This window comes from Ictidomys tridecemlineatus, chromosome 12, assembly GCF_052094955.1.
Source record: "Ictidomys tridecemlineatus isolate mIctTri1 chromosome 12, mIctTri1.hap1, whole genome shotgun sequence".
Classification (NCBI taxonomy): Eukaryota; Metazoa; Chordata; class Mammalia; order Rodentia; family Sciuridae; genus Ictidomys; species Ictidomys tridecemlineatus.
Window position 1 is genome coordinate 32,520,281 of NC_135488.1, and position 18,286 is coordinate 32,538,566.

At 39.1% G+C, this 18,286-nt stretch overlaps 1 protein-coding gene across 3 annotated transcripts in view; it reads left to right on the forward strand.

Annotated features, from left to right (window-relative positions):
* The window catches only part of Bub1 (BUB1 mitotic checkpoint serine/threonine kinase), a 49,253-nt gene that overhangs the window by 20,403 nt on the left and 10,564 nt on the right, over positions 1 to 18,286 (forward strand). For all 3 annotated transcript variants that reach the window (XM_078028320.1, XM_078028321.1, XM_078028322.1), the window contains exons 12-19: positions 83 to 211; positions 305 to 415; positions 1,171 to 1,267; positions 2,170 to 2,251; positions 5,885 to 6,059; positions 7,144 to 7,231; positions 9,879 to 10,117; positions 11,061 to 11,204. In XM_078028320.1, the coding sequence (XP_077884446.1) occupies positions 83 to 211; positions 305 to 415; positions 1,171 to 1,267; positions 2,170 to 2,251; positions 5,885 to 6,059; positions 7,144 to 7,231; positions 9,879 to 10,117; positions 11,061 to 11,204 (1,065 nt within the window). The remainder of the gene's footprint in view (positions 1 to 82; positions 212 to 304; positions 416 to 1,170; positions 1,268 to 2,169; positions 2,252 to 5,884; positions 6,060 to 7,143; positions 7,232 to 9,878; positions 10,118 to 11,060; positions 11,205 to 18,286) is intronic.

The following is an 18,286-nucleotide window of genomic DNA, read 5'->3' on the forward strand; positions in this document are numbered from 1 at the left end:
TAGTAAGTTATTGCAGTTGTGTGCCTTCTAACACCTTTTAAATGACCTGATGATCCTGCTCTTGGTCCTGTTCCTTTGCCAGTGTATGAAACGCACAAGGTGGCCAGCGCAAGTTCTTTCCATGCGACTCCAAACACGTCACTGGGAATGGTTCAGGCAACACCCTCCAGAGCCCAGCCCTCGCCCACGGTGCACACCAAGGAAGCACTGGGTAAACCCTTTTGTTTGAATGTGTAGCACCTTCAACTATAAAAAATTTAAACTCTTTTGCAATCTGTTGATGGATATTCTTTCTGGTTTTTAGGTTTCATCATGAATATGTTCCAGGCTCCTACACTTCCTGATGTTTCTGATGACAAAGATGAATGGCCATCTCTAGACCAAAATGAAGACGCATTTGAAGCCCAGTTTCAAAGTAATAATTTATTTGAAAGCTAATTGGTTCATTGTACTGTGGGCGGAGCCCAGGCATTGTCAGGGATTACCTGAGATGTGGCCTTGCCTTGGTCATCACAGAAAGTGCATGAAATAGAAGTGTGGCAGAGTTGGACAAGGTTTCGATGTGTGTGGTAGAGTTGGGGTTTGCTGTTTGTTGGGTTGGGTTAGGTGGGTTGGGTTGCTATAACAGTGATATCTAAAGGAGGATAAAATCCCCATGGGGAGGTACATCAGGAAGAGCTGAGTAGTCCAGGAGTGATTTGAGGCCTTCTTGGTAGAAAAGTGGCCAGATGGTGGTTGGAGGCCAGCAACTAGCCCTCTTACCTAGGGCCAGGGGATTCATGCTGGGAGCCAGAGATTGTAATAAAGATCAGTAGGATCCATTTGGAGTTGGGAGAAGAGATTTTTCTTAAAGCAAATGAAAACTAAAACCACTGAGAGCTTTTATTGAATGAGTCAGGTGATAATAGAAGTGGCATAGGAGAATGATGAGCTGTGTTCTTGATGTGTGGCAGTCATTTGGGACCTGAGGCTGCCCAGTGATTATAGTTAAATCACTTCATCCCACTACAAAGTGACTTGCCTTACTACCTAGTATTTAAAAACTGATGCCAGTTCTTTTCTATAAGCTTTTCCCCTCTACCTCCCACTTCATTTGTAGTTGAAGTTTTAGTGTAAAGGGTCATGTTTTTCCTAGAACAGTCATGAAATACATTTTTTATTCTCTTGCAGAAAATGCAAATTCTTCTGGGGCTTGGGGAGTCAATAAAGTTGTCACTTTGACATCTGCTTTTCCTATTTTTGAAGATGGAAACAAAGAAAATTATGGGTAAAGAAACATCAAGTTAATATATCACTGGGGGGACGCATGTCATAGTGCCACAGGATGCCTGGAGGTGCCTGCAGGACTCAAGATGGTGAGGCAGCAGGGAGGGAATTTGGACTGTCTGCCAGGATGGTCTGGTTCTGGCCCAGCTCTGCACTGATAAGCCTTTCCACCAACAGCTGGGAGCTTGTTGCCAGTGTTCTGCAGAGCCACAGTGCTGTGCATGAGTTCCAGGAGGGCAGAGCTCCAAGTGAAAGCACAGTAGAAAAAGGAAAGCATTAGAATTTGTCAAAGAACAGGATTCTCTGGTTTGAAATTGTTTCAGAATGTAGAGGAATCAGTGCAGGTGTCCGTACTGTGCTGTTTACATTTGCAGGATTGATAAGTGGGAAAGGAGGCAGCTTACACTGGGTAACGCTGCAGAGAGAATGTTTTAAGGCAGAGGCACATGATACTAGAGAGTGGTTAGAGTTTAAACTATGGAAAAAGAGATATCTGGGTGAATTACAAGTGTCTTGGTATGGAGGAAATTCACACCGAGGCAGAATGGAGAAAGCATGACCAGCATGCAGAGAGAAGTTCCCTATCTCAGCCAGGCACTGGGAAAAGAGCTAAGGTGTTTCAAGGCATCCAAGGTATTTTATTGGCCATGCTTCTCATTGTTCTTTTGTTCCTAAAAAAAAATTGTAACAATTTAAAAAATAACAAAAATTGCATTTTCTACCCTCTCTTTGGTAACTGTTAGTCAACTTATATTTACATAGTCAGTTCACTTTTTCTGGAAGTATAATAGTAAGAAACGCCTTAATAAATGAGGGGAGAATCTTTCTAACATTAGATCAAGTGGTAGCATTTATTTCATCACCATATTTTGCTGTTTTTGATTTTATAAATCTTTTCCTTAGGTTACCACAGCCTAAAAACAAGCCCACAGGAGCCAGGACCTTTGGAGAACGCTCTAGCAGCAGACATCCTTCAAAACCAAACGTAAGCCAATCTCTACTTCATCTGACACAGATCTGCCAAGTGATTATGCCACTCAAATGGTGTGATGTCTATAAAACCACAATATATTGTGCGAAGTAGAAAATCGTTATTCTACTTATTAGAATACTTGTTATTGTTCTAATATTGCTAGAATATTGTTTGACAATTATTTGAATACCTGTGATGTGCCAGATATCTAATATGTATAGGAAATAAAAATGTATTTGATATGATCCTTGCCCTCAAAGAGCCTTCCCTCTAGTAAGAACAAGCCACCTGGGGATATTTGTTTTTCCTAGACGGAGGAAGTGAGGCCTAAGTGGAATATCAGTGAGAAACCCAGCAAATCTGAATCCAGCTGAGATGGACCATCCTCAGCACAGCTCAGCAGGCACCCTTCACTGCCCAGTAGCCCACTGCATTCCACTACAGTGGCCTTTGTGTCCGTCCTCATTGACTTCCACCCTGGTCCTAAGTATACCCCACAGTGTGCTCCATCCCCAGCCCCTGCCTGACCCCATGGCAGTGAGGCACCATTGAGAGCCACTGGCTCACCAAGCACCTCACTAAGACACCAAGTCCTGGCTCCTATTTGTAGTCCCTTGGGGGGTTGTTTGGATGAACTATTGCCTGGCTCCCTAATCCCTCTGATGATCTATTGAGCTTAAAATTTTCACAAATAATGAAGTAAATTGCAGACATAGCACCATCACTTTAAAGGTACATTTTGCTGAACTATTACTTTTACCAAACCCACAATGCATTTTCCATATATCCTGATGCTAAACATAAGCCAGTACTTTATCTTATATCATCTGAAGAAACAATCTGCCAGTTTCGTCTCCATTGGAAGAGATGGTGGATTTTATGAAGACAATGCAGAAGATATAAAAATTATGTGTGAAAACCAAACCCACATAAGTACAGTTATCTCATACTAGATAAAGGCACCATAAGCCTACATTGAAGAAAAGATAGCCTCTTAACAAATGGTGCTGGGAAAACTGGAAATCCATCTAGAGCAGAATGAAATTGAACTTATATCTACTAGAAGAAAATGTAGGCCCAACTCTTCATCATGTTCACTTAGGAACCAACTAAAATGCATGAAGCAAAATCAAGAATCAATAAATGAGATGGTGCCAAACTAAGAAGTTTAGCAAAGGAAACAATTGAAAACATGGAGAGAGGGAGAATTCTCTCCCCTACAGAATAAGAGAAAATCTTCTTCATCTGCCACTCAGGTAGAGCATTTCTCCAGCATATGCAAAGAAAACCCAAAAAACATAACACCAAAAAATGAAATAACCCAATCAGTAAATAGTTAAAGGAACACAACAGGTACTTCACTGAAGAAGAAATATGAAAGGTCAAATCATATATGGAAAAATGCTCAACATCTGCAGCAATTAGAGAAATGCAAATTAAAACTACACTGAGATTCCATCTCACTTCAGTCAGAATAGCAATTATCAAGAATACAAGTAACAATAAATGTTGACAAGGATGTGAGGGAAAAGGCCTACATCCATTCCTTATGGGACTGCAAATTGGTGCAACCACTCTGGAAAGCAATGTGGAGATCCCTTAGAAAACTTTGAATTAAACTACCATTTGGCCCAGTTATCCCATTCCTTAGTTTATACCCAAAGGACTTAAAAACAGTACTACAGTGACACAGCCACATCTGTTCACAATAGCTAGGCTATGGAACCAACCTAAGTGCCCTTCAACGGGTGAATGGATAAAGAAAATGTGGTATATTTACACAATGGAACATTACTCGGGTATAAAGAAGAATGAAATTATGGCATTTGCTGGTAAATGGATGGAACTGGAAACTATCATGTTAAGTGAAATAAGCCAATCCCAAAAACCAAGGCCAAATATTCTCTCTGATATGTGGATGCTAATACACAATAAAGGTGGGGGGCAAACTGAAGTTCATTGGATTAGACAAAGGAATGAAGGGAAGGGATGGAAATAGGGAAGACAACAGAATGAATCCGACATAACTTTTCTATGTTCATATATGAATACACAACCAGTATAACTCCACATCATGAACAACCACAGGAATAGAATCCTACGTTATACACCATGTATGTATAATATGTCAAAATACGGTCTACTGTCATGCGTATCTAAACAAATTAAAAAAAATTAAAACCATGGGTGGCATTGTAAGGGCAACCAAAGGGGGTCATGAGCTATGGACCTGACTCAGCAATTTGTCTTTCCCTACAGACTCTAAAAAACTTGACCCGTAATTCTGTTCTTGGAGAAGTGCCTAATTCTAGGGGCTGGGGCAAGAAAAATACAAGATAAGTCTGGAGCATATTGTGCTAGAAAATTAAGGAAGAAATTTGGGTTTTGTTTTTTTCCTATAAGAAAACCAAGAAAGATGTGGCATATCAAAAGAATATAGATGCCAACCTGAATGAGCCAATGGCTAAACCTAGAAAAATTTGAACAATAAGTAGAATAAAGTAATATTGAATTATCACCCAAGAAATAAAACAGATATTGATATAAATAAAAGGGAGCAAAGGATGATTCTTCCTTAGAGAAGAATTCCAAGTGATGTGGAAGGTATCATTAGAGTCCCAATAAAATAAATGCTATAGGCAAGATCCACTAAGGAACAGACATTGGTGAGTAAAACTTCAGGAAGAAACAGGTACTTCTGGAGCTTCCAAATATCTCACCACTGTTGATTCTGCGGTGGTTTAACATTTGTCCACAAATGCTTTAATGACATCCTAGAAGGTGGAGTTTAATTTACCTCCCTTGAGTTTGGGTAAGACATTTTTCCCATTCTCTAACAAATAGAGAATGGGAAAAATGGTTTCCCGTGAGGAAACCTCACAAATGCCTTCTCAGTGATTGGGTTTAACCTCACCAGGAACAAGCCTTGTGGCTAGCTAGCATGCATCCCCACTGTATAATGAGAAGGTCCTTTACCCCAAATTTTCCCCAAAACCTATAATTCTAGTCTACATGTGAGAAAACGAGCCCAAATTAGGGGGACATTCTGCACAGTTTCTGACTAGTGTTCACAAATTTCAGTGCAAGGAAAGAGTAGGAAGGACTGATAGATGGTCATAAACTAGAGGAGACAAAGTCAACAGGACAGTGGCACACACATGCCATCCTGGACTGGATCCAGGACAGCCAAGGGATATTGGAGGGGACTTGTGAAATCCAGATAAGGACTGATAGCTACAAGTGGTGTTTAACTTTTTGAAATGTGCCAGGATCTAGAAGATATTGACACTAGTGGGAGCTTAATGAAGGTTATATGAGACTGTGCTACCTTTGTAATCTTTCTATAAACCTGGAATTTTTTTTTCAAATTTAAAGAAAAATGTAGAATTAAAATAAAAAACGTGACCCTTGTGTTGTAGTTCCACTGAGATGTATTAAAGATGAGGGATAAAATGTTTTTTGGGGACAAAATCTCGCTGTGGTGCTCAGACTGGTCTCAAACTTCACGTGATCCTCTCACTTCAGCCTCCTAAATGGCAGGGATACATTCTGTACCACTGCATCCAGCTTGAAGTCTTAATGTCTTAAATTTCACAGACAAAACAAGAAGATGGCGATTATTTTTCAGCTCCTCCTTTGTTGTAGGAAGTGCCTCATTCTGAAGAGTTTTTGGATGATTCAACCGTCTGGGGTATTCGCTGTAACAGAACACTGGCACCCAGTCCTAAGAGCACAGGGGACTTCACCTCTGCTGCCCAGCTTGCATCTACCCCCTTCCACAAGCTTCCAGCAGACGCAGTGAACAATCTGGAAGATAAAGGTATGCGATATATTTTTTCAGTGTCTGTCTTCTACAAACATTAGTATTAGTCGGTTCATTACTATTATAGTGTTCTTGAAAATTCTAAGGGGGACGTTCGAAAACCATAAAGGGGCTTGGAATCCATTAATTGTTTTTTTCTTTGGCATACTAACTTCATAAAGTCCACATATTTTGAAAATTTAATAACAGATCATAGGTAGAAATGGGGGAAACTTATAGAAGCATATAAAGGCAAATATACAAAGTCCAAACCATTTGTACAGGAGTATGATTATGTTTTTCAAAAGTCAAGAGGGGAGCACTGCACATAATTATTTGAATGCTAAAAATACTAAACATGGTTTTTAATGAATAAAAAAATAGCCAATTTTGGTCCTTGATACATTTCTATAAATTTTTATTATTTCAGACATGCAGCCAAGGATACATTACACATAAAATAATTTTGTTTTTTAGTGTTTTGCTTCAAGGGAATAATGACAAAACTCACAAATAGTCTTTTATTTCTATTGCATCCCAAATATAGCACCCTATATAAAAGAGATATATATCTCTGAATTGAACCCTGATATGTGGCATTACATTGAGCACAGATAATTATTAGTTTTTTATTACCAACCTACAGTATAAATACTATGAGATCTGGGACTTCGGTACCATTTCAGTGACTACCAATTTACCAGCCAAACTCTGTCACTGCTGGTACTTCTTAAAAGCAATAATGAAATAACTGCCAAGGAATTTCACTTAACTAATCTCCTGAACCTGGCTGTGACCTGTCACCCATGCCAGTGACCACCTGTGTGGTCATCCTGTCTGGAGTGGACCTGCTGCTCTCTGGACTCTTTGTTCTTGAAGGATCATTATAGATCAGATGTCAAAACTGAAGTGCTCCCCTGTACGAGAGGGTTGAGTGATCTTGATTTTCCGCATCTTATCGCACTTTGCCATGGAACACTATTTTGAAATTATAATGAAAGTCATCATATAAAGGAATTCTAGAATTGTAACCATGTCAAATGGTATGGGCGTGCATATACATGCATGAAATGTTTGTGTCTCTCGTTTTTGTGTATTTCAGAAAACATGATAGCAACGCAGTGCACCCATGTGCCGTTGAGTTCTTGTGTTGAGAATGTGGTGGAGCCCTTGAGAGACAGAAAGTTCAGGTAACTTGCAGTTGTGCCCTTCTCTGCATTTCCACTTGAGCTTTCCATGAGCTTTCCTTTTCCAGATGTAAGAGAATGCCTAATCCCATCCTAAACAACTCATAAAGTGCTTAACAATTGGCAGCTTGTAGTCAGAAGGTCCTCTAAGCCCAGTAATGAGCCCCCCTCTTGGTATCAGGACAGTGAGAGAAGCAGCTAGGGTGACAGAGTCTGCAACTGACTTGTACTCATTTGGGGATTAGAACTGGAAAGCCTTTTACCAAAAAGAGACCCTGCCATGTGAAGACTGTTGCAGAACTGGGCAAACAGAACTGCTTTTCATACCCAGTAAAATTGAGAAAATTGATGACTTCCTTTTAAGAGAAGAGAGGGTACTTAAGCCTCCTAAGGAATAAGCAGTAAAGGCAAACTCGGCACCGTAAACCCCACCATGTCTGCACAGGCTGTAAACCTCAGAGATCCTAACCAAGGCTGCCATCTTCTGGGTAACTATTTTATTCTAGACACAGTACTTACGCTTTTCCTGGACTCTGTCTTTCAGTTAGTCCTTATAATAACTGAGTTGTGGGGACTATTCTTTCTTTTTCCATTATAGATAAGGAAATTGAGTCTCAGATAAATTATTGACTTAAAGTCATAAGGCTGCAAATTTACAGAATTGGAGTGTGAACCTGTATTTGTCTGAGTGCTGACCCCTTCTTCTCACTGCCTCTTATTAGAAACCCACAAGGCACAAGTTCAATTAAAAAGCAAAAATATATTGAATTTGCATTAATTTTATTATTGATGTTAATCACTTTCTATATGTTTAGGTTCATTTATTTTTTTTCTTAAGTAATTTCTGTTCACATCTTTTATCCAATCTTTTGTTTATTTGGGTCACAGTTGAATGAGGTTTTTGATAACAAGAGCCATCAGGAGTGGCTAAGCCCAGCCAGACCTTTGACTCACAAGAATGCCATAAGCCATCCTTGATGTAAGATTAACTTAGAAGTACATAGGGCAGAAATCCCAGTTGCTGGCTGGGTGCATCCTACCCAAGGAACTGTTGTCTTTGGCCCCGTGTGACAGTTCAGTTGCAAGGAAGCAAGGCTCACATGAACCAAGTGCAGGAGCCTCGCTTAAGAGCCTTATGCAACACCTCCATCAGGTCCCAGGGTGCCCATGAGAAAACCCACTGGGCACAATTTCAATTAAAAACCAAAATTTATTGAATTTGCATTATTTTATTATTGGTGAGTTAACCATTTTCTACATGCTTATGCTAATTCATTTTTTTTTCTGAAAAATGAATAACTGAAACTATGGGTTCCTAGCAGATATTTGTAATTCTACTCCAGATACAGTTAACCAGTGAGGGTTATTTTTAACCATAACCAATGGTGACAGAGTAAGTTTTTAGGGGAAAAGAGCTAACAGTTAACAGACTCAGATTCTTATGGACAAGAGAGAAAGATTTTGTTAATCATTTATGCATTGACAGTAATTTGGATACCCATGTTACTAGTATCGGTAGTATGAGGTATGGAAACAATTTTTCAATGTACAGGTAAGGTACCCCTAGTGTCTATTTGAGAAGCCAAATAGTGGCCAGTACTATTTGAACTATCATGGTCTTGGGAAACTAGGGAACACTAGGAAATATTTGCAGTTGAGAAAGGGACATATTTATTTGTGATGTATATGTATAGATGTAAGGGTTAAATGTGGGTGTAGAGATATACACGATTGATTCTCATTGTTCCTTGTAGTGTATACTGGACACTTGTCCAGGGGAAATACATGCTTATCCTGTGGGCCTCTGTTGCCATGTTTGTTTAAAGTCACCTTATTTAACACATATTACTCATGACTTACATTGCACTTGTGCCTGGATAAGGCTTACCTGTTTTCACTGTAAGGCATCTCAGAGCCTTCTATGCTTAGAAACAATAGACACACTTCAGCAAAACACCTGAAATCCCAACAAAAAGCACAGAAATGCAAAAACCATGGCATTAGACTCCAAGCAGGGCAGTGAGGAGCATAAGCTGTAGGCTTCACCTTGCTCCACCTGGCCTGGGAACACGCACCCAGATTTTTCATTTCTCTAAAGTCTGCAAATGACTGAAAATTATATGAATGTTGATCTGGATGTTTAAGTAAATTTTAACACATAGGTGCATTCACAAATCTGAAACCTATGAATGGGAATCAGCTGTGTATGCATTTATATACACACACCCATATGTATGGAAATGTGTAGGATTTTGTTAGATTGTGGTTGACATTTTTTTGTTGTCTGAATGTTATAAAAGAAGTCATTTTTAGAAAGAAGTTAGGTATCCAGTCTTGATCATAGCAGTGCTGCTGAGATACCCTTTCTCTCGACATTCCCTGCTAAATAATACCAAGTGTATCACCACCCCCATTTATCTAGTATATCATCATGTCTTTGATTTTTATTTCTATTAATATTGGACTAGCTTTGTATTTGCCTATAGTTGTGTAAGAAAATGATTTAATCAACTCAAGCTGTGCAGCATATTTGAAGTGACATTCCTAGAATGAAAAGGAAACTCTGTTGCAGAACTTTTGTGTGATCAAGTCCATTAGGCTTCTAATAATAGGGTGTTTTTATTTTCTCTATAATTTTCTCCACATCCAGTTCAATTCAAGAGAAGAGCCCAGAAGGCACATGCCCCAGAGACCTCTCTTTGGCATCCTTGCACCATTTCAGCCAGCCTGCCCCGGGTGCTGCACTCACCCAGGAAGCTGTACGGGGCCTTGAAGCTTGTAAACTCACAGACACTGACCGTGCCGTTGTGGAGGACCCGTCCGATGCCAGTGCCAGGCCCCAAGAAGACCGGATGCAGATGGGTCCCCATGGGGATGTCAGTGCTCCAGGTGTGCACAGAGGCTCAGGCTTAGTCATGCCATTAGGACCACAGCATAGGAAGAGCTGTTCTGTGGAAGAACTCAGAGGGGGACCGGTGTGCCACTGAGTAGAACCTACAGTCAGACACTTCTCACTGTACTGAAGTGCAGTCCAGCAGGAATGTACTTGAAGGGCAAATCGATCCATTTTAATTTTAGATTTCAAGTTAAGTACTGTTGGAAGAGGGAATTGGAATTCAAGGGCCTACTGTGTATCAGGCATTTAATCTAATGCTGTTTTCCCCACTTTACAGAAAAGTCAACAGAGGGTCAAGATTAAAGAGATCCCTCCTACCACCCCTTGTCACCCAGGCAGTCTCACCTACTGGTAGAGAATATGGACCAGAGATGGAGTGGCTAGGGGACAAGGCTAGGTTCTACCCTAGCAGTCCTTTCATAATTGCCACTAATAAGAATACGTTATTATTCTAAGTTGGAGAGAAACCTTCATCTTCCCTTTAGAAATTGTTTTCTATCTTGGACCAAAGTACAACTCATGTGCAAATTGTGTTTTGTGGGTGTAAGTGGGAAAGCAGTTAAAGACCGTGTATCTGTCTGAGCACATTTGAGGTCACTAACCAACCCCATGTGTGCCTTAAATGTGCAGCCATAACTGCTAAAGGCAGGACCTAGCATTTTAGGTGAGCGGAGTGAGATGCAGATGATATCCCTTTGTCACCCTGAATGTTGATTTAAACTTTCAAATCCAAAATGGCAGATGGTCAACTGCACAACTCCCAGTTCTGACTTTTGGAAACAATTCTCTATTACTTGAATCAATGCTCTCTAAAGGATGAGACTTTTGAAAGCTTAATTAATGAATGAATGTCTCCACTTGCTTTATCTAAAATTTATTAAGTAAAATCTTTGAATACTGAACTCATGTTTCTTTTCTTATTCCTGTTCCTTTAAGACTTCACTATTGAGAATCCGTGGGATGATAAGTTGATTCTCAAACTTCTGTCTGGGCTTCCTAAACCAGTGAGTTCCTATCCAAATACTTTTGAGTGGCAGTGTAAACTTCCGTCCATCAAGCCCAAGACTGAATTTCAATTGGGTAAGAACTTTATGGGTGACATAGCTTTGAATTCTTGTTCATCCATGGAACGTTGATGGTGATTCATGTGTATGTGAGATTCTCCTCCTGTCCCCCAGCCCCAGTAAAGAGTTACAGCTACAGTATTGAGAAATCTTGTTAGTCCATGGCTATAGAACCATGAGTGCTGTTGGACTGGAACACATTTAACTCAGAGATCTCTATCAAAGTAAAAATGCACGTGTTTAGGCTGGGGAAGCTCAGCAGCAGAGCACTAACCTGGCATGTGTGAGGCTGCGGGTTTGATCTCCAGAACTGCAAAATTTTAAAAATGCAGTTAGACTATTTAAGAATTTCTTGCAGATTTTATAGTCAAAAACAGGCATTGATAACAAAATGAGGATTTTTTTTTTTCCATTCTGACTACTTTTCAATATACTGAGGCACTAAGGACGTTGATAACAAGCACATGTGCAACTGTCACCACCATCTTATTATAAGTTTTTATCATCCAAATGGAAACTTGGTTATTTATTTATTTTTTTTTAGTACTGGTGCTTGAACCCAGGACCTCACACGTGCTATGCAAGGACTACTACTGAGCTACATCTTTGGCCTTTTTTATTTTATCTTGAGACAACGTCTCCCTACATTGCTCAATCCAGTGTCAAACTTGTGATCCCCCTGCCTCAGCCTCCTAAGTAGCTGGGATTACAACATGCACCACCACACCTGGCAGAATGGAAACTAATTCTGTATGGACAGTGTGTGTTACATGTTTCTTAAGAAGAGGGATAGTATTATATACTCATTTGATAGTATTTCTGGAAAACTCTTGAAGAATACTCAAAACTAAAATGGTTGGCTTAGTGGGAGTGGGAAAGTGGGTGGTTGTGGATAACGCGAGAGCAAGGCTTTTCACACATAGAGCCACCGTAGGCCTTCAGAACAATTGAGGGGCCATCAGAGTTCCCCATGCCTACCTCCCTGCCCCTCCCAGATCCTCTGTTAGTGTCTTAAATAAGTGTGCCTGCTGATTGTGACAGTGATGAGCCAGTACCGGTATGTGGCCAAAGTCCACGATTTCCTTCGAGGTTCCCTGTACTGTGCGTTCTGGGGTTTGGAAAGCTTGGCAGATCTCCTCGCTGGAGGACACTTCAGAATAGTTGGCCTGCCTTGAGTCTCCTGTGCTTTCCCCTTCTCCCCTTCCTCTGCACCCCAGAAGCCCTGGCAGACACTGACTGGGCCCTTTATTCCACAGTTGGCCTTTTCTAGAATGTCATGTGTTTGAAATTACAGTTTGTAGCCCATCGGGCCATTTCCTGACACTTAGCAACAGAATTTAAGGCTCCTCTTTGCCTTTTCATGGCTTGCTAGCTTTTTTTGAATCACTGAATAGTCCCCACCATCTGGATGGCCCTGTACCCCACAGCTCATTTACCTACTAAAGGCCACCTCGTTGCTTCCAACTTTTCGCAATTATGAATAAAGTTGCTTTAAACATTGTATGTAGGTTTTTCTATGGACGTATTTTTAACCCATTGAAGTAAATACCAAGGAGTGTGATTGTTGGATTTCGGGCATGAATATACACTCATCCCTCAGGTCTGCACAGGCTAGCTCTAGGAACCCAGTGGGTGCCAAAGTCCATGATGCTCAAGTTTCTCATATAAAATGGGTAGCTGTGCATATAACTTAACATATACTTTAAATAATTTTGAGGTTACTTACAATACTTTGTACAGAGTCAGTAGTTGGTATGCTCTATTATTTAAGGAATAATGATTTAAAAATATTTGTACATATTCAATCTATAGTTGGTTAAGTTTATAGATTTGGGGGCTGGGGATGTGGCTCAAGCGGTAGTGCGCTCGCCTGGCACGCCTGCGGCCCGGGTTCAATCCTCAGCACCACATATAAACAAAGATGTTGTGTCTGCCAAAAACTAAAACAATAAATATTAAAAAAAATTCTCTCTCTCTCTCTTTAAAAAAAAAAAAAAAAAAGTTTATAGATTTGGATCCTCATATACAGAGGGCTGAGTGTTTGCTTATATGAGAAAGTGCCAAGCTCTGCTAGTGTGGCCATACCATCTGTGTCTTTATCAGCAGTGAGCAAGAACTCCCTGCTGCACCCTCGCAGCTTTTGCTGTTGTTTTTACCCTTCTGGTAGGTGTGCAATAGTGTCTCACTATTTCAGGGTGACAACAGTGATGTTCACCAGTAAGAGTGAACATTTTTTCATGTGTTTACTTGCTGTCTGCATACTTTTAATGAGCTATGTGTTCAGATCTTTTGCCCATTTTTTAATTGTCATATTGTTAAATATCAAGAATTTCTCAAATAGTTTAGATAGCAGTTCTTTATTAGATACTTGTTTTGCAAAGATTTTCTCCCAGTCTGGTTTGTCTTTCTATTTTTTTTTAAATTGTGTCTTTTAAAGCACAGAAGTTTTAATATTAATGAAGTCCAGTTTATCAGGTTTTTTTCCCCCTACAGGTCATGCTTTTGGTGTTACATCGAAAAACTCATTGCACCAGTGGAAACTTAAATAGTCTTCTGTATTCTTTTCTAGAAGTTTTACAGTTTTATTTTTTCCGTTTCGGTCTGTGCTCCATTTTGAGTTAACCTTTGTGCAAGGTATAAGGTGTGTGTCTAGGTTCATTGTCACTTGTGCATGTCTGAATGCTTGGCACCACTTACTGAAGACACTGTTTCTCATGTTTGATCCTTTGCCCAAGAGCAGTTCTAAGTCTGTGTGGTTCTGTTCTGGACTCAGCTCTTTTCCATGGGTTTGCTTGTCTCTTGCCAGCACCACAGGGTTATGGTCAGTCTCAGAGTGGGATGAAGTCAGCCCTTTACTTCCTTCTTCCATCTCAATATTGTGTTGACTTTCTGGGTCTTTTGCCTTTCCATATAAACTTTAGAATCAGTTTGTTGGTGTTCACAAAATAACTTCTAGATTTTTATTGAGATTGCATTTAGTCAAGTTGGGAAAAGATGACATCTTGACAAAATTGAATCTTATCCCTGTTCATGGAAATCTCTCCAATTAAATCTCCTTTGATCTTTCATCAGAGTTTAGGTTTTCTCATATAGATCTGGTACATAATATATATTATTACCTAAGTATTCTTTGTTTTTTTAATTTCTCATTCTAATTGTGTATTTCAGGAACATAGGGAAGTAATTGTATCTTATATATCTTCTTTGTGTTTTATAAGCTTTCTGTATCCACTAATAGTTCCAGGAGATTTTGTTAGTGTTGATTCTTTAGATAGTCCTGTCATCTATAAAGAAAGATAGTTTTATTTCTTCCTTTTCCAATCTGTATACTTATTTTTTTAAAATGTCTTATTGCTGGGCTGGGGATGTGGCTCAAGCGGTAGTGTGCTCACCTGGCATGTGTGCGACCCGGGTTCAATCCTCAGCACCACATATAAACAAAGATGTTGTGTCCACCGAAAAACTAAAAAAAATAAATAAATATTAAAAATTCTCTCTCTGTCTCTCACTTTCACACTCTTTCTTTTTTTTTTTTTAAAGAGAGATTGAGAGAGGAGAGAGAGAGAGAGAGAGAGAATTTTTTTAATATTTATTTTTTAGTTCTCGGCGGACACAACATCTTTGTTGGTATGTGGTGCTGAGGATCGAACCCGGGCCGCACGCATGCCAGGCGAGCGCGCTACTGCTGAGCCACATCCCCAGCCCACACTCTTTCTTTTTAAAAAAATAAATAAATAAATAAATAAATATCTTATTGCACTAGGTGGGAATTCTAGTACAATGCTGAATAGAAATGATAAGAGACATCCTCACCTCATTCCTGACCTTGGGGCTGCATCTATGTAGTGTATCACCATCAGGTCTGATGCTGGATATAGGTTTTGTACATGTTCTTTATCAAGTTGAAGTTTCTCTGTTGCTAGTTTGCTCAGAATTGTTATGAACGGATGTTGGATTTTATCAAATGTTTTTCCTGCATATGTTAATATGATCATGTGATTATATTATGTGATTATTCTTAGCCTGTTGGTATGATGGGTCAGGTTAACTGATTTTCAGATGTTGAGCTATCCTTGTGTTTCTTGGATCATTGCTATGGTTTGAATGTCCCCTTCAGATGTCATGTTTAAATTTAATTGCTATTGTCACAGTTTAAGAGGTGGGATCTTTAAGAGTTGATTAAGCCATGAAGGCATACCCTTACGATTGAACTGAGGCCATTGTTGCTGGGTGGGTTAGTTGTAATGGGGGTTCTGGCAGGCCATCTCCCGCCTCACCCTCACCATGTGATGCTCCTACCATCTTAGGATGGACGATGAAGATCCTCACCAGTTCTAGCCCCTCAATCTTGGACTTGTCAGCTTTTGGAACTATGAGCCAAATAAATCTCTTTTCTTTATAATTTATCCAGTTCATAATATTCTGTTATAGCAGCAGAAATCAGACTAAGACAGTCGTGGTATATAACTTACTGTATACATTGTTGGATTTTACTTGCTAATGTTTTGTTAAGATTTTTACACTCATGAGAAGTATTTGTCTGTAGTGTTTCCTATAATATCTCCATCTGGTTTTGGTAACCTGGAAATGCTGACCTCATAGAATGAATTAGGAAGTATACTCTACCACTATTTTCTGGTAGAGATTATAGAGAATTTCTATAATTTCTTCCTTACAGATTTGATAGAATCTGTCAGTGAGTGCATCTGAACCTGGTGCTTTCGGCTTTAGAAGGTTATTACTTATTAATGCAATTTCCTTAATAGATGCAGAACTATTCCAGTTATCTAATTCTCTTTATGAGCTTTGATAGATTTTGTCTTTCAAGGAATTGGTTCATTTCATCTAAGTTTTTCTCACTTGTGAACATTATGTTCTGAATACTCTCTTATTATGTCTTTAGCGTCCATGAGCCTTTCATTTCTCATTATTTGTGTCTTTTTTTTTCTTAGCTTACCTGACTTGATGTTTATCAATTTTATTAATCTTCTCAAAAACACAATTTTTGGGGTTTTCTTATTTTTCTCTATTGATTTCTTTCATAATATTTTCTTTTGTTTACATTTAATTAGTTCTTTTTTCTTAAGTTCCTAAGGTGGAACCTTAAATCATTAATTTTGTATCTTTTTTTTGGTTATTTTTATTCTTACTTTTTTGTAAACAATTCTTTTTAAAAATGTGTTATTTTTAGTTATATACTCTTTCTTCTTTTCTAAGTCCTTCATGAGACTTCTTCAATCCATGTGTTATTCAGAAGTGTGTTTAATCTCCCAAGATGTAGGGGCTTTCCAGCTGTCTGCATTAATGGATCCCCAGTTTAATTCCACTGTGGTCTGAGAGCAGACATTATATGATTTCTATTCTTTTAAATTTGTGAGGGTGTATATTACAGCACAGAATGTGGTCTGTCTTGGTGAATGTTCCAAGTCAGTGTGAGAATGTCATATATTCTGTAAATGTCATTCAGATCCAATTTTCTGTTTAATGGTCCATTTCTTTTTTTTTTTAATGTTTATTTTTTAGTTTTAGGTGGACAATATATTTATATTTTACACAATATATTTATTTTTTTATTTTTATGTGGTGCTGAGGATTGAACCCAGTGCCTCACGCATGCCAGGCGAGCCCTCTACCAGTTGAGCCACATCCTGAGCCCCTTAATGGTCCATTTCTGATGGAAGGATATAGGAATCTCCAAGTGTAATAGTGAAGTCACCCATTTTGCTTGCATTTCTATCAATGCATGCCTCATATATTTTCACATTCTTTTCATGAGATGTATACACAACATGTCCTGTTGGAGAATTAACCCCTTTTTCATTCTGTAATGCCCCTTTTATGCCTGTTAATTTTCCTTGATCTGAAATCTGCTGTATGGAATTAATACAGCTATTTCTGTTTTCTTGAGATAACTGTTAGCATCCTATATCTTATTAACTGTTAATCTGCATTTGTCGTTATACTTTCAATGTGTGTGTTTTCATTGGTGGGTGAAGATCATTGGTGTTCTGAGTGATTATTGATATAGCTGGACTCATATTTCATTTGTTAGTTTTCTAGTCATTACACTTGTTCTTTGTGGGTTTTTTCCCCCCACTCTCTGCCTTCTTTGGTTTTGAATTATTTCATATTCTGTTGCGTCTCCTCTCTCAGCATATCAATAATATTATCTTTGTCACATTTGCAAGTGGATTCTGCAGAGTGTGCAGTATATATGCACTCAGAGCCAGTCCAATTCCACTTTCCGATAGCACGTCACCCCCTCACAGCAGGGCCCACACCATGCGGCAGAGGTGTCACTCCCTCCCTCCTGCCCACCTCTTCTGTCATTGCTGCCGTTGGTTTCACTTATCCACTGGTATGCCACCACTAGGTGGACACTATTGTTTTGAACAAATGGGTTTTTGTTAGATAATTTAGAATAAGAAACATCAAGTATTTTACTTAACACTCTTTGAGTCTAAGTTTCTGGCCTATATTATCTTCCTTCTCTCTGAAGAACAGTGCATGTTTACCAGTGACAGATTCCCTCCATTTTTGTGTAAGAAAGTCTTTATCCTTCACTTTTGAAGGATAGTTTCATGAAGTAGAGCATTCTAGCTGGTGGTTTTTCTCTTTCAACCCTTTAAATGTTGTACTGCACACTCTTGCTTGTGTGGTTTCTAAGGAGAAATCTGATGTACTTATCCTTGTTCTTCCAGAAGTAAGCTCCTTTTATAGCTATTTCTATTTTGTAGCATTTTTCAAAATTTTCTATGTCTTTGATTTTCTGCATTTTCTTTGTGATGTGCCTAGGTGTAGGTTTTTCTATCTGTCCTGCCTGGTATTCTCTGAGATTCCAGGATCTGTGGTTTGGTGTTGGTCTTGAATTTTTGAAAACTCACACTTTTTTCTTTTCAATTTACATTTCAGTTTTTCTCTTAGGGTGTCCTGGAGCTCACTGATTCTTTCCCTGGCCGTGTACAGTCTACTAAAAGACATTCTTGGTTTCTGGCACAGAATGGGTTTTTTATTTCTAGCATTTCTTTTTGCTTCTTTCTGCTTATTTGACCTATTTGTTCTTGAAAATTGTCTCCTTTTTCTGTTAGAATCCTTAGC